The 26,492-nt window shown below is 49.8% G+C and overlaps 1 protein-coding gene across 1 annotated transcript; it reads right to left on the bottom strand.

Moving 5' to 3' along the window:
* Positions 1-575: 575 nt before the first annotated feature.
* On the bottom strand, positions 576-25,829 carry LOC100540152 (corticotropin-releasing factor receptor 1). The gene is made up of 13 exons (XM_003213020.5): positions 25,767-25,829; positions 19,206-19,290; positions 11,080-11,199; positions 9,579-9,664; positions 8,441-8,547; positions 7,934-8,054; positions 7,509-7,662; positions 7,151-7,211; positions 6,188-6,260; positions 5,007-5,092; positions 4,196-4,331; positions 3,979-4,020; positions 576-2,619 (listed from the first exon to the last, which is right to left on the bottom strand). The coding sequence occupies exons 1-13, from the start codon at positions 25,812-25,814 to the stop codon at positions 2,479-2,481; spliced, it is 1,260 nt and encodes a 419-aa protein (XP_003213068.2). The 5' UTR covers positions 25,815-25,829; the 3' UTR covers positions 576-2,478.
* Between the last annotated feature and the right edge of the window lie 663 nt (positions 25,830-26,492).

Genomic DNA, 26,492 nt, shown 5'->3' with positions numbered 1-26,492 from the left:
ATGCAAGCTTGTCTGTAGAAGCTGCAACCTTGTCAAGTGCACAGGAGACAGCGATTGGCAGGTCATTCATCTTGGAATTACTTGATAACTTCGAATACAATCATGTAATCAGCGGGAACGTGTAATTATTATTTATGTGCATGGTGCTTACCAAATTACAGCACTTTCCAAGGCTCAATGAGATGAGCAAATTAATTCTGCAGCAGAAGAGCTTGACCAGAAAGAGGTGTTTGTGTCTGAATTTCACTAGTAAACACTGATGTATGAAATGAACTTGGAGTTTAATTGCACATTACCTTTACTCTAGCTCAGCTGTGAGAGGGAGCATAGGATGCTGCGTGGAAAATTTAGAGAGGTGTTTCGTTTTTCTAGGCATGGTGGTATTAGTGTGGGAGACCCATAGTGGGGGTCCTCACCTTCTTTAATGGGACGGTGCAGCATCCTCATGGAAAGCTGTATCCCTCCTCTGCCCTATGGGATGGACCTGGGGACACAAAGCCCCCAGATGGGAAGTGAAGAGGGGCCATGCTGGGGGTGCTTTCTCCAAACCATAAAGATGCCCCCAAAGTCCTTGAGAGAGGAATCAAAGTCATTTTAATCAAAGAAGGCTGAGAACACACACACACCTCTCTGTACGGAAAGCAAAGTCAGAGCAAACCACCGAGAGAAAGGAAAAACAGCAATGCAAATGCAAACACGTTTGGGTTTCTCTCTTTGCTCTTTTCAGTTTGCAGCTTCTTCCCCACCAGAAATGACAGCTTTAAAAAAAAAAAACAAAACAAAAACCCAAGGGAACATAGAGCACATCGCTTGTTGGAACACCTTTTGTATGTACAATGAAAACACACTTCTTGGGAGGTTCTCCCTTCTCTATATTGCCAGAGCATCCCATGGGGAGTCCATTCCTACAGGATGTCACCTGCTGTCACTGGGCAGAGGCCTGGGATGGGCTCTGGCTATGCCTTAAGCAGTGCTTTCTCAGCAATTTCCTTGGGGTTTGCACCATTTTTACACATCTGCCCATATGGGAATAAGGATGGGGTTGGCTGGTTTTCCCACTGTGTAACTCCAGGGTGTTTTTTGCTTCACCCACACTTGGGATTGAAGGGCACTTTCTGCTGGTGATAGGTGAACTTTGCCTGCCCCATATGAAGGAACTGTTCCAGTGGTGGTCACTGGGTGATGCTGGGAGCTGCTCCCACCATGGTACTGGGGGCACTTCTGGGTTGGGCTGCACAGTAGACATGCAAGAGGGAAATCTCTGAGGGAGAAAGAAAAATGGAAAGGCAGTTTGCTTCAAACTGCTGAATGTTGTAAATGTTTAAGGAAAGATCCTGAAGGTTTTAGCCTGAATCTTTTTTTTTTTCTCTTCTTTAACAGAAAAGAGATTTTGTTCCTTTTTGGTGGTGCACCTTGAGGAAATCACATCCTACAAATTCTACAATGCTTAAACCTCCCAAGGAGGGGAAGTACTTATAGCTGGTCTTTACAGGGGGGCGGAACTGAGGCACAGAAGTGTGAAGTGACTCCTAGCAAAGCCTGCGGGGCCTCGGAGGCAAAGTCCTGGGATGCAGGAAGCAGCCTCAGCCCACAGCCCCACTGTGTGAGCATCCCATGGGGGGTAAAGCTTGGCTCTCAGGTCAGGTATGGATCCTCCACTGCACACAGAGCTGCATTCTGTGACCACGTGAAATGGGATGCTGAGGGCAGGCCAGGGACATGGTAGAGCCCAGGAGCTGGTGTGGGGATGGAGGCTGCCACTCCTCCAAGGCACTTAATCCCAGCATGGGAGGGATTCGGCCCCGGTCTCTACATGAGGGCAGGGAGAAGCTTTGGCACTGAGCTTGGTGGGAACAGGGCAGGGAGGGACAGAGCCACACACATCTCCATAGGGCTGCTCTTCCTCACCTTTCCCCAAGCAGGAACAGGGGGCCAGGTTGAGTCCTGGGGTTCTGACTTTGCGTCCTGCCTCCCTGCCCTCTGTCTCACGTGGAGAAATCAGCTGACAGATGGGGCTCCAATAACCCCAGTGCTTTAAAAACACTGCGTTGTAAAGCAAAGTCCACAATCAGCCCCGGGCTCTCTGCCACCTCCATCAGCTCAGAGGCTTTTGCCCATCCTGAGCAGCATCCTCAGCTGAGGGATTAATCCCTGGGGCATCCCTGCCTTGGTGTCACCTCAGACAAGTGACAAACACAGGGCGAGTTGGGACACAGGGCATTGTACTGGGATGGATGCAGACAGAGCAGCTGCTGCAACCTCTCTGGATTCCTCCTGCCACCCCAGTAGGTCACACCAGGCCAAGCAGGCAACAACACATCTCAGATGTCCCACATCCTACAGATCTGTCCTGTCCATACAGGAGCTTCTGCAGAGTTTCCTATTACCCACTGCAAGTTCGTGCATCCTCTGCAAGCAGCACACCCCGCTCCTGTACCCACACAGCAGGGTCCCATCGGGCAGCTGCCTCCTCCTGCCTCACACTGCTGAGGACTGCTTGATGCTGTGGAAGCTGACCCGGGTCGGGGAGGTGGGGATGGACATGGCCCGAGCCACCCGAGCACGGATGGAGTGCTTGTCCTGCCATCGGTGCCACCGCTTCCGCACAGCCGAGCGCACCTGGGGGTGACATAGAGGAGGGGACAATTAATATCCATCTAGCTGGCCAACGCTGAGCTATGCACACTGCAGAGGGATTATCTGAGCTCTGCTTGCAAAAGGCAAGGGGAGGGTTGTGTGATTTTTCCCAAAGGAGGAACGGAGATCTCCTGATTCCTTTCTTTTTTCTGGTCCTGCTATTGAGGGTCTGGCACCAAACGGGGCTCTGAAAGCTGTTCAAAGACACAAAGATATCCTCGTGGAAGGTGTGAGGGGCTGAGAGGCAGGAAAGTGACAGCTGGGGACTTCTGTGGCTTGTCTGGTCCCCAGCTGGGATGGAAGCCATAGCAGGACCACACGCTGCATAACACAAGATGCTCACCAGCGAGTCCTCGTCCAGACCCTTTTCCTCTTCCATCAAAAATAGCAGCATCAGTGAGTTACTTAGCACATCTGAGCCTGTTATGTCAGGATGCTGCCAGCTGCCTTTTGTTGCTGAAAAGCAGTTTGAAAAATAACCCAGAGAGGGGTCTGCGTCTTCTCTGGAGCTTTAAAATACTTATGCTGCTGTTCCCTGGGGCTTTGCTGGTTGCTTTTGTGCATCACAGCCAGTGAAGGTGTGAGAACATTAAGGAGGAGGAGAAGGAAAGGATCAGCTCCTGGTCTTGTCTCCTTTGCTTGCTGCTAAGTTTTAGGTTGGACTCTGAGAGGTGCCTCTTTTCACATGCATGTGGGAATGGGATCCTGGGCTGCACCAAATCCCACACGTGCACCCCCAAAGCATCCATCTGCAGTGGTGTATTTTCCTTCCCCAAATAGGAAGAAATAGTGATTAACTGATATTTCCTATGAGATGTCCTGCTTTGGCTGAAATTCCTCCCCAAAGCCTTGCCTTGCTTGCTACATGTGAGATAGGCAGCAAAAATTCTCAGTTTCTCACATTTTTGGAGGCTGAGCATCTCTGTTAAATCCAGCACAGCGCCCAAACAAGCCATAACAAATGTAAAGTCTGGGAGGAGGAATTAGTAAAGGCTGGAGACAGTATTCCAAACAGCAAAGCCCTGGAAGCTGTCAGCTGTGTTTGATTTGCATGGAGTGCTCATGGGCAATTCTCACCAAAAACAAACAAAACAAACCCACAGAACCACAGCAAACAAAACCAGAAGGAGCTAAAACTACATTTTCTATTCCCTATGGAAGCAATTCCCATTTTCTGTCAGATCCCCCCGGCAGGACAAAGCATAGAGCCAGAGAATATCCTGTTCCCTGTGTGGGTACAATGAGAGGTTGTGGATGTGCCGCAGCTGAGGGTAACTCATCTTGCAGCCCCTCTCAAGGATGGGCACAGACCCCCCCAAGCACCCTCACCCCAGTGCTCACCTCACTGTTCAGGAAGCAGTAGAAGACAGAGACAAAGAAGCCCTGGAAGGAGACAAATGCAGAGTCACAGTAGAGTTACCCCTAGGTTGAGCATCTCTGAAGCAACCCCCAGGTCAATTTTTGGGATGGAGGAGGAGTGAAATAAGACATCAGCCACACCATGTGCTCCTCCACATCCCTTGGGCCTTGGGATGGCAGCTGGAGCTGAGAGCCATACCTGGAAGGACTCCAGGAAAGAGTTGAAGTAGATGAAGACGACCCTGGAGATTTCATCCTCCCCTGGATTGACGAAAAACAGCATGTAGGTGATTCCCAGCAAGGGCAGCAGCACCAGTGTGGCCTTGACTGCTTTTCTGAGGAGAAACCATGGAGATGAGCTGCCACCAGGCAGCGCTGAGCATGGGGACTGCCCCCATCCCACTCTCAGCACCAACACGAGCAGAGTTGGTTTCCTAAAGCAATCCCCAAATAGTTGGGCTGGCTTGAGCATTTTGTTTGGCCTCTCATACAGAAGGGGTGGTGGATTGCAGAGACCTGACCTTGAGCTGCTGAGCTGAGCTGCTTGGCTGAGCGAGGTCTTCGTTAAAAAGGAATTAAGGAGGGTAAGATAATTTACACCCATCGAGATGGGTTTATGAAAAACTTATCTCAGCTAATTAATTTGATATCTTTTCTTGATGAGATTACAAGTGTGGTTTGTGAAAAGTGATTGTGCTGATGCAAGAGAGCACGGGAAGGATAGGGGCTCACTATCTCATTTGTTTTGATTAGGGAATGAGCACAGTGCCAAGCTGACAGATTCCACCAGTAACTTAATGACAGAAAAGCCATCCTTGGTGGGTCGGGGACCTGCAGGAGGGCCCCAGCCACCAGTGTAAGCTGGCAGATGGCACGAGTGAGCTGACAATAGCTGAGGATGTGAGGCTTCAGCTGGCAAACTGGAATATAGCTGGAATATAGTAACCACAAATTGGAGACGCCATCATACTAAGGTGGTTCCTAGTTCTGCTTTACACTCCTGCTCTTACCTGTACTGGATTGTCTCTGACGTGGTTGATGCTCGGAGCTTGGTCATGAGAATCCGAACGATGTTGAACAGAAAGATGAAGTTGATCTAGAAAGCAGAGGGCAGCTGGTAAGTGTCTGCTCTCCCGTGTTCTCCTCTATTTCCACAGTAGAGGAAACGTGCTGAGGGAATTGGGAACACCTTATGAACCCAAACCAAGCCTGGGGTGAACCTCAAAACTGAGAAGCAGTGGATGCAGTATGTGTGGACTCTGTTTCTCACGAGGATTCACACTGTCTTCCTTGCCTGGGAGAAGGCATCTATGTATATATTTCAGCAGTAAGATATAGGAGCTTATTTGCAGGACCGAGGGCTGAAGGATGCATCAGAAGATGAGTGAAAAAGGGGTGTAAGCAAAAAGTGGATGGAGAGGAGGATTGTAAAGCAAACAAAGGGATGTGGGGAGATTGGTTGCCGTTGTGGCAAGGAGCTGCTCTCCTGGCTGTCAACTGCTAATGAAATTGGGGGGTGGTGCTGGGGCTGAGCACAATTGACACAGATTAGAAGTGGCCAGGCTACCTGATGGGCTGGGAAATGAAAGCAGCTCAATTATCCAGCGAGGTGCAGGGAAGGCTGCTTGGTGCCAGTGATTAATGCCCCCTTGGTTTTTCCCAGCAATGGGCATGGAAGGGGGAGAAGCTGCAGGGACCTTATGCACAGCTTTTGTCCTGCAAGTGCTGATCTGATACTGGCACTGCTGCTTGTGACCTGCCAGCTCTGCTCCTCTTTGCCCCTTCCTGAGAAAGTGAAGTCCCAGTAAATTGTTTGACCTCAGGATCAAGCGTTGCTGCTCAGCCAGTGGCCTGGAGCAAACTGCTTGAGAGCAATGAATGAGGTTGAGGCAACTCCTGATGTTTGGCAGAGCACTCACACACAGACAATGCCTCAGCAGTGATGGGGAGACTGATCAGTGCTTGTGGGGTTCTGCTAATAGAAGCATCCCTATCAGAGTCCCTTTCTAGCCCACCTCAAGTTGTCAGGATCCATGCATGATGTTTGTCATCACAGCTGGGTGCTGTGTGAGTGGGGGGAGCCAGGCTTGCAGGGCACTGCTGCCATGGGACAGCATAGCTGGCGAGACCCAGGTCCACGTACGGATGGGAAGGACCTGATATATAGCAAGCAAGGTCACTCTGCCCTTACCAGAAGCACCAGGATCATGGGACCTTGATAGATGTAGTCAGTATAAACTCCTGCTCGCTTCCCAAACCAGCACCTGCAAGGCAAAGGCAGGCAGTGTTGGGAACATGTAGTGTCAGGGACAGGAGGTGACAGGGACAAGCCTGCAGCACAAGTGACCTAGGTTGACTACTGCCCTTGCACAATGTCCCTAAGTCACTGTCATAGTATGAAGGCACTAAGACTTAAGCTGCTGTAGCTGAGAGTGGGCTGCTATGGAACAGCTTCTCTCACACACCAGACTACATGGGAAGGTTTATACTAGTCCTGCGTGAGTGTGGGAGCTGGTTACTGTGGAGCAGGGAAGGAAAACCTTACACAGATAGGTCTAGGATAGCTCTATCCCCGGCAAACCTCATGAGAGCTAATGGTAGTATCAGTGTCCTGAGAGCACCTGGTTGAATTTTAGTTAATCATTCCTTCTTCTGTGCGCAATAAGGATGCTCAAGTCACGAGGCAGAACTAGTGCTGCAAAACAAGGCGAGCTGCATTCATCGGAGGAGGCTCTTTTCAGTTCCACCATCCCCATGATGAACTCATCAGGTTCCTGTTAAGTCCTCCATTAGCAAGTCTCTGTGAAAATGGCTCAGGTGGTGGTAGTTTATATCTCTACCGGTAGATTAAATCCCAGCTCCACTTAGCAAACACTTTGTAAGAGCTGTGGCTTAATCTAGCTTTTTCCCTTCTTAAAAATCTCATTTGCAGTTTGAAAGGAAAAATACAGCAGCAGGCAGGGCTTGTGCTGAGCGAGCCTAAAGGCGGGATAAAAGAAAGAATGGAAGGATATCATTTTTCCTTGCACCATTTCCATGTCCCCCACCTCATGTGATCCCCTGCAGGCACATCCATGCCTGCTGTGTGCTGGATCCTAGCACGACCAGGGAATTGGAATAGAGAAGGAGGGGGAAGGAGAGCAGTGAGGCTCACTTCTCATTGTCGTAGTACAGCTTCCCGATGGCCCAGGCGACAATGATGGGAAAGGGGATACCTGCAGATGAACACACAGACAGGTCTCAGGAGTGCAATACTGCAACCAGTGATGGTCTTCTTGCACAGGGCAAGCTGATATGGACATGCAACTACTGTTCTCATGCTCCTGAAAGGGGCTGTTTAGAATGATAGAATCATTAAGATTGGAAAAGACCTCCAAGATCATCGAGTCCAATCATCAGCCCATTCCCACCACACCCACTAAAGCACATATTTAAATGCCATTAGGTGAAGCAAGAGCAGAGGATAGGCGTGAGTATCACTCACTGCATGTAGGGGAGGCCCTGGTACTTACACCAGCCAATACAGATGAACATCCACTTGCGGAGCTTGTCAGTGGAATAGGTGAGGACGATGGCTGTGTGCAGGTAGCAGCCCTCGCCAAACATCCAGAAGAAGTTGGTGACGTGGAAGTAATTGTAGGCAGCTGTGACCAAACGGCACCAGACCTGCCAAGAGTTTAGGAGACACAGTGAAGAGCAGAACTACTTCAAGGAGACAACAAACAGATCACCATGGCTGCTTCTTGATGATGCCACAGTAAAAATCAACATTAGCCCTGCGCTACAGTGAGGAAACTGAGCCATAATGTGACACAGACCCCAGCAGAGCAACTGAGCCCATAAGCCTTGATTGCTCTCCAGCCACCAAGCAGCACTATTTGACCTCTGAAGTAGCTTTTGTGGCCTCGTCTCTAAGATCCTTGAGCTTCCCACCTACCACGTTGCTCTCGTGCACCTCTGGGTTCATCGTGAGCTGCACCACAAACCATGTGGCATTGCGTAGGATGAAGGCTGTGATCAGGTTCCAGTGGATGATGTTCCTCAGGCACCGGATGCTCCTGCAGAATGGGGGGATTAAGGATCATCAGAGCACCATGGGTATTTGGGGACAGACCCCAGATGGGCTGCAGGGGAGGACAAGGCTCTTTGTGGAACTGATTGTTTTCAAAGGAATCTAAAACCCAGTGTTGAGATGCTGGGGCTGTGCCCTGAGTGACACAGCCAGGAGATGGAGGGCACCAAGTAGGACCCTCTGCCTCTATAAGCCATTGCTTTAAAAAGCACAGGGAAGAAAATAACTCTGAGACAGGCATTCAGACTGGAGAACAGCTGGAGAACAATGGGCTACAGAAGGGACGTAGCAAAACACCAGGTCTCCAGGTCTGTGCCCACCCAAAAGGACCTCTGTAGGCTCATCCCCCCAGCAGCAGGTCGAGTCTCTCACCGCAGGCGCATGAAGAGGACGAAGGCCACGAGGAGGGCCCCCAGTGAGACACAGTGCCCCAGGTAGTTGATGATGACTGCGATGTGGTAGTGCAGCTTGCTCTTCTTCTGTGGAGAAGAAGACAGAAGGGGGTCGGTGAAAGCCCAAACCCTCCTCCTTCACCACTCAGAGCTGCTCTGCATACTGGGGGCCTGTTTCCAGAAACCTATTGGAGCTCTCCTGGTGGAGAAGCTGCTGGAAAATGCAGATGGGGCTAACTTAGGCAGGAAATATACAAACCTGTCCAGGTAATGGGCTTGGGCACTTCACATCTTGCTCCTACATCAGCCTTGCTCAGCACTGGGGCATCCCTGACCCATCATCTGAGGGAAACCCTGCTGCAACTCAGCCAAGCTCACTGGCAGCATGATGCTTGATGTCTTTGTTCATTCCCTTTAGCCCTAGGGGCAGCTGAGAGGCTGGAATGAATTTGGGCAAAGAGAACAGGGGATCACAGGAAGGCATGAGTGATAATTAAATTAATTGATTTCTCCTGCTGTTAGGCACTCATCCAACCTGTGAATTAGCAATTAACTGAGTGAGAAAACTATTCCTGGCAAGAGATATCAGCATCCTAAATACCAGAGGTGGTTATCAACTGCAAATGAGCAGCCTGTATCTCTTCTCCTTTGCTCTGAGGGGTGGCTTGACCTACACAGAGGCTTATAATTTTTGCTATCCATCCCTCTCAGCTTCCTAAATATCTCCTTCATTTCACTGCCAGCAGGGAGATATGGAGTTTGTGTTGTAGCGTTTTCCTGGTAAGGAGCTGCAGAAGCAGAAGAGGGTAATAGATGTGGAGGATGTGCTGACCTGTACCATGCAGCCTGGGACCAGGAGACCTCACATTACAAACCCTCTTGGCCTTTTAACATGGAAGGAATCAGAAATAGTTTTGCTTTTGCAAAGGAATGAAAATGTACATCTAGTACAGAGTCAAATACGCTACCCACACCCCTATATAGAGATGGATGCTGATGCATGCCCAGCCCCAGAGTTCCCTTGGGCCCTTCCTGAACCTGGATGCTCTTGCCCTTCAAAATTCCATCATCTATTCCTCACCTTCTGCCTTGACCCCAAAGCACTACCAATGTCTTACCTCCTCACTGAGGATCTCCTGGCACTGGGAGTAGTTGACCCGTGCTGCCCAGCTCCCATTAGCGAGGCACTCCCTGTAGCCATTGTCTGAAAGAGAGGTGCACATTGAGGGGTTAACAGTGCCTGGAGTTGGGCTCAAGCCCATGGATGTGACAGATGTGACCTGATGATTGTCAGTAAGGAAGGGGTCTCTGGTATCAAGCCAGTGGCATCTTTCTCTTTGAAGTTGCCTCAGATATTTCTTCAGTTGATAGATAACACAGGATCAGATTCCTGGGGTGCCACTCCTGCTCTACAAAGCTTTAAAGTGAGAAAAGGAAGAGTAGGAGTCTTTTCCAGAAAGCATCAAGGCTTAGGAAAGTGCTTTCAAGATGATCTGTCCCTTAAGAAGCTGCCCCAAGCCTCCCAAAGCACTCATGGGCCAAAATGTGATATGGGAAAGCTCAGAAGCCCATCCTTGTGCTTCCAGACCTGGGTTGAACTTCTTTAGAAAGAGCTCCTTTGTCCTCATTTTAGCAATCTGGAAATCAGAGGCAAACAGCTTAAAACTACATAGGAATGATTCAGACCTGCTCAAAAGGGCTTTGGGTCTCACCAGTGCTGCCCCTCAGTGCCCACCAAGCAGCATGAGTCCAACTCCTCCACCTGCTCCAGCAATAACCTGCACATGCATTGTGGGGTTGGCTGCATTAGGAGCATTCTTTGCCTCTCAACAGGGATGGTGAGGGGCAAGGCTAATCAGGAAGGCACAGCTGTGCCAGGCCTGGAGCAGCCTCCGATTTGCATCAGCATAAGGCAGTGCTGGGCTTCTGATATTAACAGGAGAGACCACGGGCCTCATCAGGGCAATAGGATGAGACAGGGATGGGATGGCTCTTGGGTAGGCATGAGAGGGAATTAATGCAAACAGACTCCTGCAAGGAGGCACTGTGAAGCAGGATCTGCGTGCATACAATCTTCCACAGCAATAAAAAGGTGTGGTGCAGAAAAACTGATGCTTTCTGCATGGCATAAGATGTTTCTTTCACCGAAAGTAGTGCTCAGGTGGTCATAAACTCATCTGTGTGCTACATATTGCTCTGGGGGCATTCCAAGTGCCCTCACTTCATCCCCTGTTCCCAGCACATTGTTGGCAGTGACATCTCAGCCACCTGTGTTGGAAGGAGATAACAGTGAGGTCCCTATGTCCCTGCTCAGTTGGGGGCTATAGACCGGAGTGCCACCTCCAGCAGCAGGACAACTCCTTCTTCACTCCCTATCCTCCAGATGGGGACATCCCCTGTCACCAAGATGGGGACGTTGGCACCCTTCTCCTTCCAAGTGCCTGTCAAGAAGCACCTGCTTATACAACCGTCTTCTCCAAAATGCGAGATGCTAGATTATTTCATTTTTAGATGACATGTCCCTCAGAACACCCAAGCAAACTCTTTACCCATTGATGTTCTGTCAATTGTGCCCCATTCCACTATCCACCCCATCCCCACTGCTGCTGCTCAGCTTACTTGTGGTGTTGTACCGTACGCCGTAGAAATACTCAGGGCAGGGCCGAGCCACCAGTTGTCCCACTGCACTGCGGGGCCAGCACGTGCCAATCAGGTCCACCGAGGCGTTGCACTGAGGCCCTGGTGGGAGAAGGGTAAAGGTTTAAGTGGAGGACCTAGAGTGTTTGTGGTCCTGGTGGAGCTGTTGGGTTGCTGTGTGTTCTTCTCCTAGGAAAACTTCATGGTGGATACTAAACACTTCCTGCACTGAGGTTCTCCAAAGAGCTGGTTGATCCATCCTATTCATAATCGTTGCCCTGCACACTCAGATTAAGCCTGGTTACAGCATAAGCCTAGTTTCCTGACCCAGCCTTCCACCTGAGCCTAGGGTCCCCTGCTCTGGTCCTTCAAAAAGGGAAGTATCTCTTATTCCACATTTTGGAGAGGGTGAAGGAGGGAGAGTCATTTCCTCAGACACGACTTTGGCATCTGGTCCCACAACAGCCCTATTTTCCCATTCCCAGTGCTGGCAGGATACTTCTCAGAGCCCTCCTGGCTCCAACATCTCCTTCCCAGCCATCCCTGTTGGTCTGTTCCAGCCTTTTCAGGAAGAAAACTCCAGATTTCAAGCAGGACTTGTGTGCTTTTCTCAGCTACACAAGTGTGCTAATGTAGACATTAGGTAGGCCAGATTGCAGGCTTTTTTATGTATAATTTGTGTATATTTAGAACAACATGTACTGTAGCTAAATATGTCCTAGCTCCATCTCAAAGCGAGGTAGGAAGTGCAGTGGGTGCAATATCAACACAATGCCACCCCCAGCAGACAGCAGAGGGGTGATGGGCAGCACACCTCAGGAGGGCAGAGGTCAGTCCCAATCACTCCTGGGAATCAGAGCTGTTTGTGCTGCCAATGCAGAGCCAGACATCGCCATTCCCTAAGGCAACCTCCTCCAATTAGAAGCTCATTGGGTGTAAGAACACATTTTCCTCTCGACCAGGACTTGTCACAGTGCAGGCTGTTATTCAGAAGCCTTTCCCAAGTATGGATAGAGCTGGCTGAAAAGCAACTGAACAAAATAGCAAAGCATTGCATTATGATTGTGATAAAAGTATTTTTTTTAGGGGGGAATATTTTTTTCCATTGCTTATCTGAAGAATTGGCTCTGTGGCTTCTTGGGACATTCTCAGTGCACAATTTGAGTGTGAAGGAAAGGAGGGTTGTCTTCATTCCTCTTTTCTAGAGAAAGAAAGCTCCAAGTGTGTGAGCTGCAAAGCATCCGAGCGTGGTGAGTGCTGCCTTCTGCCTTCCATAGCTGGTAGTGAGAAATTAATTTTAACACTGACCTTTGCTTTTAGCTTTCTTCATGTGTACGGTTGCTGTAGCAACCTTTACTTTATGTTAACTGTTTTAATGTAGCTTTTCTTAGGGAAAAAAAAAAAAAGCGTTTAATCACACATGTAGAGTGCATGTCTGTCTCATCTGCATCCATTAGGAATTGCTGTGCTCCTTAGGTGTTTTGACCCAAACTTGGCAGAGAAATAGAGGGTCACAGGCAATGAAATTCCTATTTAAAATTTTATGATAATACACATCCAGATAGAGAAAAGAGAACTGGTAATTGCTTCCACTGAGGACAATGTTAAATTGTGAGTGCTCTCCCTATTAGTCACCTGGGAATCCACCCAGGTGAGAAGTCACATGAATACCTGGAGCATGAACGATTAATTTGGAATAACCCAGCATGGGAAAATGGAACTTGCACAGTGCCAATGGCAAAAACTCACTCTGGGACTCTGGGACTGGGGCTGAGCACAAGTGCTATTTTCTCTTGGTCTCTTGTGCCTCAGTTTCCCTTCCTGCATCCCAGGGGCTGTGCTGTGCTCACAAGGCTCAGCAATTACAAGTCAGCAGAGCCAGAGGCTGGCAGCAACGTATTCCACTCAGTAAAGCAAAACCACTGCAGGACCATCAATAACAAAACCCGTGACACACTCATGGAAATTATGTGGTCAGACAAAAGTGGCCCTGTTTGGTTACAGTTCTGCTCAAGTTTGGATGCAATGCCTCCACTTTTCTCCAAAGCACTTGATTCAATGTTGCTTGGCACTCCACTTTAAGTGGGAGGCTATAATATCTCTCCCACTTTCTGAATCTCAGAAACGTTGTTCTCTCCAGCATGTAGGGAAAAAAACCTCTCAATCTGGGGAAGGGTTAAGTAAAGCAGTAAGAAGGGTGCCATGGGGGCTGTGCTGTCCCCTTTGCCCATCATACTATGTGCTCCAGATGTTCCCCAGTGGCACACAGCTCCCAGCACTTAGAGCACTGTTTAGCATGGAAATGATATGCATCAGTGCTAAAGGCATTCAGATCTGCTTTGCAGCCCGTCCTATTTGCAGGGGATTATTCTCCCAGGTTCTGCAGCCGCCTGCTCCAGCTTCCTCAGCATTGTTGACTTTGGTCTTTGCAGCAAGAAAGGTCAATAAATATCCTATTTGCATCCAATTCCCCCAGTTTTGCTCCTTACTCTGTGTAGAAACACAGGGTAGGAGAGAGCTGGTCCTGCTTTAAGACAGAAAATGTGGCACTGGGGAAGCCACTCAAATCCCTTCTCATCCTATTTCCTTAAGGGTTTTTCTGCTTTGAAGCAATGTAAAGCATTTCTGAAGAAGTGCTTGTCCAGGGACTTACACTGAGACGACTACTTTACAATAACTGCATCAGGATAACTATAGCAATATCCTTGCTGCTTCTATAGAACATAGCATTATCACTGCCTGCACTGCTCACAGAAGCCTGAGACAGCTCCAAGATAAAGCCATGCAGACGTATGAAGCCTGGCAGCTAATCTATCAAAAGATTTGGAACAAATGTAAAGAGGGCAAAGCACATCTACCCTGTGCCAGCACCACCAGACGTGTGGCTGCAGTGCTACAAGCCAGTGCCAGGAGGTTTGGAACAGGTTTGTACCATCAAATCATTGCTTTGCTCAAGCAAAGACTGTGCTGATAGAGTCGTGTTGGGGAACACATCCCCATCTCACACCCCAGTAAAGCTTTGTAGCCATGCAGAGCCTCAGCTGGATGCTGCATCCCCAGCAATGCTACAGCTGCTCTGCAGATGAAGCCTTTTTCAGTTCATGCAATGCCAAAGGGGCAGGAGAGATGATGGGAGTCTGAATCACACACTTGTCCTTATGCTGAGTGATGCAGTTATTTATCTAAGGTATCTCAGGAGGCTGAGTAACAGCTGAGATGCGTTAGCTCATATCTCTACCAATCTGGAAATGTTACTCAACAACTATCTTTGTTCATCCCTGATGGCCTCAGTGGCTGTTTCTCATGCAGGCTGAAGCCCTGAGCTCCTAAGGGACGTTCCTTCTGCAGCACTTGTATTTAGCAACCTGGGCTCCATGTCTACATCTAACCAGAACGTACTCACTGCAACCAGTATCTAGGGGTACACAGCACCATAAAGCATCACTCATCCCTCCCAGGCAGCTCCACTGCACTGGTGAAACAGGAAGAGCAATTTTACACCTCACTGTCCCCAAACTAAGAGCCTTGGTGAGAATGCTCTTATGTAAAGGCTCTGACATGTCCATGAAGTGCAGGTGCCAAATGCTGGAGGCAGTGAATGAAACAGCACTGGTGGGCAATTTACTTAAACACAGGGCTGAAATTGGGGTGGTGGAGTTATTTGCCTTCCCTTTGAGTTGAGGATGAATACTTAACCAGGCTGGGGACACTGAAATTGTCTCAAAATAACCTGATCCTTGCTCATTCCCTACCTTCAGCACTGACTTGGGTGGTGTTGGATGTTCCTATTTACTTCTGTAAGTGTCCAGTCCTCAAAAAAATCCCCAGAAATCCTCCCAGGCATTCAAGTTGCATGATCCTCAATGAAAAAGTAATTAAGCGGGCCAGTTAAGTGTTATGATAGCAAAGTGCCTTTGTAATAAATTTCCAGCTTGTTGCTATTCATGCTCACTGACCACCCCCTTGGGTCTTGCTGTTATTCTGGAGAAGGATAAACAGGAGGCATCACGCCAAGCTTCTGCTATTGATGGGATGCATCCATGCTGCGTCAGCACCTGAGACAGCTCCAAGATAAACTTAGGGAGACTTTCATAGCGTGTTGGGATCATATATACGTATGGATTATGTAAAGGAGCGGGTTGGTTTGGGCCACATCTTGTTCTGATATGACACACGATGTGGTTATTGTGTTATTTCCAAGGGTAGCAGTCAGTGTTTATTCCCTACTATCCCTGGGCTTTGTGCTGGGTGAGCAAGGAAGCACAACCCCCCGCTGGCAAAGGTTTCCTCTGTAACGTGGTTAAAAGAGAGCAGAGCAGTTGGCAGGGATGTTAGAGCATCCAGTCCAAAGTGCAGTTTAACAGCACTGAGATGTGCTAACACTCTGCTTCCTACCAGAAAACCTCAAACTGTCACCATCTTCCCTCTTCCACGATGACAAACAAGTGAATAAAAGCAAGTTTCTATCGACATTCCCATTTCCCAGATGATGGAGCAGAATGGCTTTATCAATACCTGCATACACTTAAAACACTGTGATTTTTCCAAATAGGTGAGTACAAATTTATCAGCCCCAGTATCACTGCTCTCCATCAGTGCTGAGTCCCTGCCAGGATTCCCTGCTGCCTCTTTAGCCCTTTTATTAGTATTTCTGCATCGGTAGGAGAGATGCCAACCAGGCTGAAGGGAGAAGAGGCGCTGATGTTGTTAATTTGACCTTTATGAATTTAAATTCCAGTCTCTTCCCCTGGGGAGGCAGCAAGTGAATAGAAGAGCTGCAGCAGGGCAGGGATGGCTGTCGCAGTGCCACTGGTGTGGAACTGGAGAGGGTGGAAGGCTCCTGGTTCCAGTATCACCTGCTGCAAAACTTGTCCCCGCACCTGTTTTGCAAAGCACGTGCAATGAAATGTTCATATTGCTCACCGCTCTTCTGTGCTTCTCAGTCCCAGGCTTTTGCTGTATCTGTCCCAGCTCAATTTGTTTATTTGAATGCAAAGCTATGCTCCCTTCTCCCGTTGAAGAAAGCTCAAGTATTTTAAAAACAAACAAACACACATTTTTATTCAGCTCTGCCTAGCTTTGGTGTCACTTCCTTTTGCTTTAGGTGAATGTGCAGTGGCCCGAATCACTTCTTTCCTGGAAGGAATCAGCTGTGCTTCTTGCTCTCTTCTGGGCACGCACAGGGAATTAAGGATAACAATTTATTGTGATAACAATTTAACAGCTTGAAGAAGTGAATCGTGCAGCCAGAAGCACCAGAGCTATTAGCAATTGGGTGCCAACTCCTTGGGCTGATCCAAGCCTGAATGCATGAAAGGCAAAATAACCCCTCAAGCACTTGCTCTGCTCGAGTGCTTTCTGCTGGGCTGCTCTGGAAAAGCCTCACCTATTAGTTAGGAGGAGGCTTTCCCATCTACTCAGACTCCCATTTCCTTCCCAGTGCAAAGGCTGCAGTGAGAAGCATTCTTTTGACAATGGGATGCTTTGTCCCCATGGGCAAAATGACCTCATCCCTCTGCAAAAGCTTTGTGGCAAGGGGAGAAGCAGCTGTTTACAGACCTCAGGGAATTGAAATCAGGAAGGTAAATTGCTTTCTGCAGCATTCTGAAGGCTGGGCACCCTTGGGACAGGCACCTTTCAACCCCGAACAAGGTTATCTTCATTATTTCTCTTTGATTAAGTTCAATTAAGCTTAATTTTTTGGTTTCCAGGTGTTTGAAGGTGCAAGCTGACCTGACTTCTAATGCACCTTCTTGGTCTCAAGTCCAGCTTAACGATTTGGAGGAGCAAACAGAAAAACAGCCTTTGCAATAGAGCAGCCAATCTGAGTGCACGAATACCCACTGAGAGGCACTGTTGATGCCTACAATAGTAGGTTGGACCATCATGCCTATGCAGACGCCTGAATGAGGCTGAACACCAAGGGACATTGTCCAGTGAGCATCACCTGCATCTCTCTGCACCTCTCTCCTCTCAACAGAGATCTTTTCAGCTCAGTGCATGCACCTCAGAGCATGGGGGAACCACCCAACCTTGCATTCTCATTAAGAAGTATGACATTTAGTAACAAAGGGACTGGCAGTGTGAGAAGGGTGAGAACCTGGGTTGGGATGATTTTTGGAGGAGTGATGCCATACCGGAGCCTCTCTGTGCATCCAGCTGATGCCCAATGTGCTGTGCGCTGGAGGAGCCTTGGGCTCGTGTTGCCAGCATGTGCCATTTCCCAAGAGTTATGCAGACATTAACAAATTAAGTCTTGTAGCCTTGCTGCAATTCCCATTAGCATCATCCTAACAAGTCCCTGCTTCAAATAGCCTCAAAACAAAGTTGCCGGTTTTGTGAACATCGCTTCCTCAGAAATGCTGCCTAAATCAGGCAGGGCTTAAACAGACCCCAAGGATGAGGGCTGACGCTGAGCTTCACTTAGCAAACAACAGGCATAGGACAATTAGTTTCAGCTAAGCCCCCTCCCTGAGCAGGGAGCAACACTCACGTGCATCATCCCCATCCCATATCAATAGTTACCCATGCACGACAGACAGGATGGCAGAGATTTTGCAGATTTAAAGCCTGGCCTGTTGTGCTCTCCATCCAGAGTGATGGATGCATAGGTGCACTTGTTCCTGAATGGCTTTGCACTGATAAATCCCAATGGAAGGAAGTCCAGTGCCTGCAAAAAAGCAGTGACTGCTGCTTGGAAATGCTCCCTGCTCTCTACCCCAGGCTTAGGAAGTGACAGCAGAAGTGATAGGAGCCATGAGCTGAGCATAAGGAGGCCCCATACCTTGTGCCATGGGCCAGCTCCTCCATCACAGGAAGGTCTGAAGGTGCTCCCCACAATGTGTGAGTCAGAGCCAGAGACACAGAAAACCAATGCCATTTATCACTGCTTAACTTGGCCAAGGACAAATACCTCGTGGAGTAATGAAACCTTCAGGGAGCAAAGCCCATAAGTGATGGCCAGGCTTCTCCTCTGCATTGGAGAGACATGCAGACATTTCCATTTCTACCACCAACTTTGCTTTACCCTTGGTTTTCTACCCTCATGTTTCAGGTTGGGGATGCTCCTTGCCAAGGTGCCCTAGGCTCTGCCAAACATCCAGGCACTGAATTAGTCAGTGCTCACCTGGAATTGTTTAAAAAAGACTTTTTAATGTTGTTGCTAATGGGAGCGGCATGGCAGGGAGCCATCCATCACCCCAATGGAAAGATGCTCTGCTGAGCAGGGACTGGGTAAAGCTGGGCAATTGTTTGATGCACGCTCTGTTCTCTGTCAATTACAGAAAAACAAGTTCCGAAGAATCCTGGATCAGGGAGGACCTTCCTCCTGCTGCCTGAAAGTTCCTCTCCTCTCCCTCAGCCACCATTCCTCCCCCCAGATCCATCACCAACCCAGATCCATCACTGCTGTGGTGACATCTAAATCACATCTTTAATGTAGGACAACACAAAATGCTTTGTGGGCCTGACCTAGATGGATACAAACCCTTGCAGGGGTGTTGGATATGAAGGAAGTGCCCATCATCCTGCTGGTGCCACCCAGCTTGGCTGAGCCAATCCCAGCCACATCCCTAAGAGCTGCTTCCACGTCCTCAGCAGTGCTCAGTGGCACAACATAGGGAGCACTGAGGACAGAGGGCAGCTGAGCCCTGAACACACCATGGTCGTGCTGCTTTGGTGACGTGGTGTCTGCAGAAAGCCACAGCCTCTTGTTGTCACCTTTGGGCACGGATATGGTGCAGGGGTGCAGACATAGGGGACAATGGTTCCTGGTTAGCAGAGGGCAGTCAATACTGAGGACACTTTGGCTCCTGATGTCCTTGGGTGCAGTAGGGAAGGGGCAGCATGGCAGCAGGAACAGAGCAGGTGTCTCTTTGCCCACCTCTCCTCCTGCCCAAAGCACATTTATTTTTCCTATTTTTAGCTCTCCTGAGCTCTGCATCTTCCACCTGCCTCAACTGACACTCTGCAAAATGCTGATGCAGTGTTCACCACAGGGCTGCAATGCAGCCTCAGCACATTCCCACCCCCAAAAAGGGGCTCACCCTCACCTGGCCACCCCTGCCTCCGCATGCCCTGAGCATGAGCTGAGGACACAGGACACTCACCTGTGTGGTTGGTGGTGGGCAGCAGGCTCTCACAGTACTGCTCTTGGATGGAGGCTGCAACAGGACTGTCCCAGAGGAGAAACGCCTGCACGGGGAGAGAGCAGATGAGAACAGCTTTTCACAAGCAACATGCAGCTTCCTCACACCTTTGTTCCTTCCTAGATGTGGCAGCAGGTGGGTCTGATCTGAGCTTGCCCGTGTCTTGTCCCCAGATCTGCATGCACCCATTTACAGGACTGCTTTTCCAGTCTTGGGGACTCATATTATCTGTTTTTTTTCCCCACCCATTGTTCTTCTTCCCCAAATATTCCCCCAGTGACCCATGCTGCAGCCCTGCACAGCCCATGCTGAGCTTCAGTTTCTCCTGTTTAGCATTTTAATCACCATTTTTAGCATCTTTGCATCCCAAGAGCAGGCAGAGGAAACATGATGAGCCTGACACCACGTTCAGATTTGTGATACCTTATTAAAATCACAGCCTTGTAAGCTGTCAGCAGGAAGATGCTAATATGCGTCCTTAAGGGGATCTGATCCACAGGGTGGGGATGAAGCCTTCTCAAGGAGAAGGGCTTCTGCAAGCATTGCCATTACCCTTGCATGGGTAAGCATTGACCACAAACAACACCATTGGCACATGCTTCTCCAGAACAGCTCCTGGGTGGCTCTGCAGCTCCTCTAGAAGTGAGAACCACTGACTCCATCTGCCTGGGGAGCTATTTCAGATAAGTTGCTGCTGAAGGATGGTTTCTGGCAGAGATTGCGATGACCTCTTCAGCCCTGTGTGGCAGGAGCAATGAATGGATGCGATGAATGGATGGGATGAATGAGGGATGGCAGAGGCCAGTCCCCGTGCTCAGTGAATGGCCATCAGCAGTAGGTGAGGCTGAGGAGGCTCCTTCCCCATGGCCAGGCTGCTCTCCAGCGCCCCATCCCCCTTCCTGTGTGCCATTTACCTTCAAAATCAAGCTGGGTAGGGAAGACAGAAATCCCCTGCACTCTACTGAAGCATGAGCAGGATGTATTCAGATGGGGAGACGAGCTCCGCACCCACTTGCTCTTTTCCAAACAACTATTTACTGCCTTGGGAAGCTGGTTTTGACAGCAAGTGAGATGTCAGGCAGACGTACAAACAGAGCTGAGAATAGCTCCCTTGTTATGACTGCTCCAGATGGCACATGGGATCCAGCAGCACAACCCTGCCCCAAATGCATGCACTGCAAGGGCTCCCATTGCTCAGTCCTGCAGGATCCCACCACAACCAGTGATGCTCTGAGTGAGGCTGGGCTCTGGGATCAGTGTTAGTGAAGCATGACCCCAAACATGAGAGCTCCCAAGATCCAGAGATAGGGTAATTGAGCTGCAGGGGTCCATCCCCTCTGCCTTGGTGCCTGCCAGACCTGTGGTTCACTGCATGGGCAGCTGGGACTCAAGGTTTCTTCCCAAAAGGGTTTGGAATGATTTCAACTGAAATGATTTCAACTGAACAGGCCTGCAAGCGTTAATTGGATGTGATGGTGCTGATCGCAGCCTGCTCAGCCTGGCAGTGCCCATCCTCCTTCCAGACACAGGGAGAGGTCTTGGCACTGAGCTGCAGCATGGGCTGAGCTACAGCTCGAGGGGTGAGGATGGAGCGATGGAACGCAGGCTCTGGACAGGCTTTGAAAATGGACTAAAATGGCAAAAAACAAAACAAAACAAAATCCTCCAAATAAAACAAAACAAACAGCTTGTTTTCTTTTTTTTACCTGCTCCCATCAGCCACGCTGCTAGCAGGGCTAAGGTGGTGACTCCAGGTGCATTTGCACAAGCCAAAAGCATCCTAGTACCCTGCTGGTCAGGCTCTCATGTATGCTTTGTCCCCTGCAGGTTGCTTTAACCCCTCCGCAGGCTTTGCAGAAGGAAAGGTCAGAGCTCTGTCCTTGCATCCCCACTGTCAGCTGCCACATGGCACCCAGCGAGTCCCAGCCTGGCCGAGCTAGAGCCACACACACCCCAACCTCCCCTTTCCTCAGCCCTCCCGCTCTTGCTCTGACACAGAGTACAGCCAATCCTGCTCTGCAGCAAACAAAAACCTTTGTGATCTCTCTTAGGCTGCCAAAAATCACAGAGCGCTTCAGCTGAGCATTCAGCTGTGCAGGGGAAGGTAAGCAATCTGCTTTTGCAGAAGCAGTTGCTCTGCATGGAGATCCTGCTCTGCCGGGGCATGCTCCTGTGAGCATGATGCTCTGCCAGGAGTTGCATGGCTCTGTGCTGGAGCAGCTTCTCCATCACATGCAGCCAACCATGGCTTCAGCACTGCTCCCCCCAGCCTATACTAATGTCTCTGTTTCACACACCTGGAGGCATCACACTTGATGCTGAGGATACTTAGTTAAGCCTGGAGCTTGCAGGACACAGCTGAGACACCAAAAGGTGACACTGCCCCATCATTTCTGCCCCCTATGCATCGCAAACACCCTCTGTGGTCAGTGTGTCACCCCCCAACAGATCCAAATTGGGTCAGAAGGGAAACTGAGGCACTTGGGACAACTTGCCTAGGATTGTTCAGGCTTTGTTACAGGTTGTTTGCATCACATTCCACCAGCTGGGCTCTGAGCCGCACAGGTTTTTGGGGAGCCTCGGCCCAAGGATGCTCACTGCTGATACGAGCATGAGGAGCAAGCTCTGACACACACACAGGCATATGCACAGGGCATCTGTCTCTCTGACCTGCCTCTGACCTAGCAGCAAAATTCAATTAACAACAATTAGGAATTAATGTTCCCCTGCAGTGCTTTCTCTCTCCAAAGCAATCCACAGATATTAATTAATACGTTAACATCTGAGTCAAACATCACCCCCCCCCCCTTCCCCCCATCCCATACTGCCCAGGGACAGGCTTGTTCCCCCTCGAGATCTCCTTGCCTTAAACAAGATCAGATCTGCATGGCAGAAGGGCTGACAGACAGCTCAGAGCAGCGAGAGAGATGGTTTGGAGTCTAATTAGCAATCTAAGTCAGGGTTTTCCACGGCTGACAGAGCTGTAATTGGAGAGCAGAGCAATCAGCAGGATGCGAGCCAGTGGCTTTGCACAGAGAGGTCAGTGGGACTGATGGATGGGTGGTGATGGCCTCCAAGACCCCTGGGAGGGCTGGAGGGGGTTTTGTAAGGACAAAGCAGCAGGACTGGCTTGGTTGGTTTGGTCAGTGCAGGAAAATCCCTCAAGATGAGGGCAGCTGGGTGGAAGGGTGTCACATCCTCCTGCGGGTACCATCCAGTACAGGAGCTGGGCTGGAGGGACACCCCTCTGGAGACACTTTTTATGGCCTCTTCTCTCAGTCAGGTGCCTCCAAAGCTTGGTTTCTCTGCAGGCTGCCTTTCCCATGAGGATGCACCTGTGGTTGCTCACCATGGCTCAACCATGCAGCAGCCTCCCTGCAGGTGTTCCTGCTGTAGAAACCCTTTCCACCCCCGGTGCTGCTCCCCAGCCCAGCTGGGCTCCCTGCCAGGCTGCAGCAACAACTCACACTCATTCTTCAGTGAGTGTGGAAGAAGAAAATCCCTCCTGAAGGAATTCCTATGTATGGACAGACTGATGCCCAAAGCAAGAACCCCAGGAGGGGTTTTCCTATGGCTGATGTTACTGTGCTAATGTTTCCACCTGGCATTAAAACATGTGAATTGATGAGTTTAGCCATGCTAGAGGGCCAGCCCGTGTCCCCAGGCAGACAGAAGCTTCGATGTGAGTATTTATTACATTTGGAGCCTCCCTGAGCACGCTGGATGGAGAACATAACAAAAAAATATCAATCAGGGTTAAGTGAATGCCTGTAAAGCTTGATTTATGAGAAATTAAACTGTTTCCTGGATTACACTCCCATCTCTTGCTTCATGTAAATAATTTCAATTTGGGTTATCTATCACAGGGGACATGGATTTTTGGGGGATGGGTGAAAAAAAAATGAATGATACCATACAGATGTTAGAAGCTAAAAAGACAAATGAGCTGGTGTAGGGGACACTGGGAATCAAAGCAGCTCCTAAGGCATCTGAATGGGCCAGAAAAAAGGGTGCTAAAGGAGATGAGCACAGATGATGTACAGAACTGCTTTCCTGAAGTGTTTGCATTAAACTCCCTTACAAACTTTAAATATGGGAACTCTGAGAATTCAAATATTTTCACTTTGGGGCTTGGAGACTTCTTGCTTCCATCTGCCCCACAGTCCTCCCTCATGTTTTGAGGGCCATGACCTGGGCTGAGCAGCTGCCATTTAACTCACCTCTAACTTTCCATGCTTATCTCTATTCACAGCCTAAACCCCAACCACACCAAGGCAATGGACAAACTTCCGAGCCAGCTCTGTGTGGGGTATCTGGTGAGCAGGGCTGTATTTTAGGACAGGGCTGAGCCTTCTCTGCAGGCTATGCTCCCTGCATTTCTATATATTCATTCTATGGCAATAGAGCAGCTATTCTGGGAACAAGCTGTGCAATTCCTGTTCAGCTTTCCATTGAAGATGTGAAACCACAGGGGGTGAGCTCACACACACTGCATCAACTCCAGCATTTAAAGAAAGCAAGATACAGAGGAGATCCCCAGAGTCAGAAGCACATCCTACGTAGCAAAGGGTGGGAAGCTGGCTTTGGGCTTATAGCTACTAAGGAGGGTCAAGGACCCTCATCACATCTTGGCTTTCCTTTATTATCAGCCCCAGTAATGCCATCAGTTCCTGACACCACTGCAGATGAACTCATTCTTTTTCAGCCACTTGTTTGGTTTGTTTAAATGATGTGCAAGATGCCAGAGAGTATTCTGAAGCAATTTTGGCTGCCTGTCTCATTGTCTGTCCATCACCCTTGCACAGCGAGATGGACAAACCAATCAATCATAGAATGATTTGGATTGGAAGGGACCTGAGGTTCCAAACCTGTTGGCCACACTCAGGGTTGCCAGCACCTAGATTTAGGACTAGACCAGACTTCCCAGAGCCCCATGCACCCTGGCTCTGAATACCTTCAAAGATGTGACATCCATGACCTCTCTGAGCAACCCATTCCAGCACCTCACCACCCTCTCAAAGAAAAAACTTCCCCCGATATTTAATTTAAATCTCTTCCTTCCTTTAGTTTAAAACCATTCCCCCTTGTCCTATCACTACCTACCCATGTGAAAAGTTGATTTCCCTCACATTTATAAATTCCCCTTAAATACTGGAAGGCCATAATGAGGTCTCCCCACAGCCTTCTCTTCATCAGGCTGCTTTTTTTGTGATTTCAAGGTCTAGAAGGATTTGGAGGACTCAGCCCCATCTTCACAATGATACCATGCTTGGGGAGAACACATGGGAGCAGCTAGAGAAGTCCTCGAGCCTGGGGGCTCAAGGAAGGCACAGGAACCTCATTCCAGAGCCTTAGGGCTGGTTTTGAGACCCACCTTTGCTCCATACTCCCCCATCTCAGACCCTTCCCCTATAAAAGCAGGGCAGTAGCTCTGCCAATGCTGTCCCTGTGATGACAGGGGGAACCTGGGGTGGGGCGGGGAGAGGTCCCACTCTATCCCACTTTCATTTCTCACATCAGAGCCAAGCAAAACCTGCACCAGGCAACACAACTGCAGAAAGAGCTCTTATAAAACAGGACTGGGGCTGTGCACTTAAAGGAGCGAGGAGCTTTGCAACGCAGCAGCAGCTTGGTAGGGCGCTCAGCAGGCACAGATCAGCTCCTCTCACCCAGGTGAGAACTTTTCATCCCAAAGGAGAAGCCAAATTTACACAGTGAGAACCCAATCCATGGGTACGAACTGCAACGGTGCTAACAGGGTGAGCTGACTCTGTTTTTGCTGTCCTTTTAACTCTGCAGTCACAACTGGGCCACTGAGACAGCATTTTGCAGAGAGCAAGGCACATTTATTCGTTTTTTAACCCACTTGACACAGAGGTTTAACCATAATTGTGGTCACTGTTTAGCTGCCTGCTCAGGATATCACTGGAAACCTTTCCATTTCTCATTCCTGGGGTGTGGGGTCTACCCATGCTTTGGGCTGGGAGCATTTGCTTAACAGATGAGCCCTCAGGGAGAAAAAGAGTATTGCTTCTGACAAAGCATTTGCATTTTGTGCAGAGCTGCAAAATTAACAGTGGCTCCAGTTCCAAAGCAAGCAATACAGGGAGGAAAGTCTTCTGCTTTGCAGGTGGGGGGTTGGGGAGAAAGGAGAGGTTTCTTTAGGAAATCAATAAAAGAGTGGGAAGAATGAAGCTCTCCACTTGTGCTGTCCCCATCCATCACACCCCCAGCACAGTCGCCCCCTCCCACAGCCAAAGGGAAACTGATGGCACTGGGAGCATCCAGTGACGGAGGAGGACCTGGTGAAGAACCTCCGGCTCCAACCGCCAACCTCCCCGCTGTGAGCTCCTGCCGAGAGCCCACGCTGAGCTGGGGGAATCCCCGGGGGTCGTTGCGTTGCCTTTTCCCCTTTGACTTTTCCTTCATAGAAAGGGAAAAGTCGGAGACACGGAGAGGGTGGGTGCGAGGGGAGGAAGGCAGAAGAGTCCTTCTGGGATAAAGGTCTGGCGAGTATCTTACCTGCAGGAGAAAGAGGAGGAGGAGAGCAGGACGCGGACCGGGCACCATCCTTAGCTCCCTCCGCACCCAGCGACCCGGGGCATGGCCGGCTCTGCTGCCGTCGGAGCTCCAAATCCTCAGGCTCAGGTGCGTCCGCCGTTCCCCACTCACCGCCTTTTATAATCTCCTTGCGAGCCGCTCCGGCTGCCAGCCCACCCCGGAGCTCGCCGGCCGATGGGCTGCACCCCTCCCCACCGCCTCCCACTCCCCCTTCCCTCCTCCTCCTCTTCCTCCTCCCCTTTTCCTTCCTCCACCTCCCTTCAGCACCCCCCAGGATCACGGTCTCTCCTTTCTCTCCCCACCGAAGCCAGAATTCGGTGCTGCTGCTCTGGGCTCTCCTGCAGAAGCTGTGGGCACCCCTGGCTCCGTGCAAAGGGATTCGGGCTGCAGATTGCAGAAGGGCTGCTGCATTCGTAGGATTTTGTTCTGGCACACGGGTAGGGGAAAGGGAGGCTTCCCCTTCTGTCACTGCCACAGCCTGCAATCCTGTGCAAATTGGCTGGTGAATCAGCCCCTTTCTCATAGGGATGTGGGGAATGGGCTTCAAGACTCTCCTTGTGATGGAGATGCTGCAGGGCTGTGCTGGGGACATTTGACTGCAACTGGAGAAACTGAGTCACGGGGGGAAGAGTCCCTCCTGAGGGCGGTGTTCTGCATAGGGTGGGTGGTGGAAGGGGCAAAGGCAAT

The sequence above is a fragment of the Meleagris gallopavo genome, chromosome 29 (genome assembly GCF_905368555.1).
Source record: "Meleagris gallopavo chromosome 29, MGAL_WU_HG_1.1, whole genome shotgun sequence".
NCBI lineage: Eukaryota > Metazoa > Chordata > Aves > Galliformes > Phasianidae > Meleagris > Meleagris gallopavo.
This window is presented reverse-complemented; position numbering and strand designations above follow the sequence as displayed.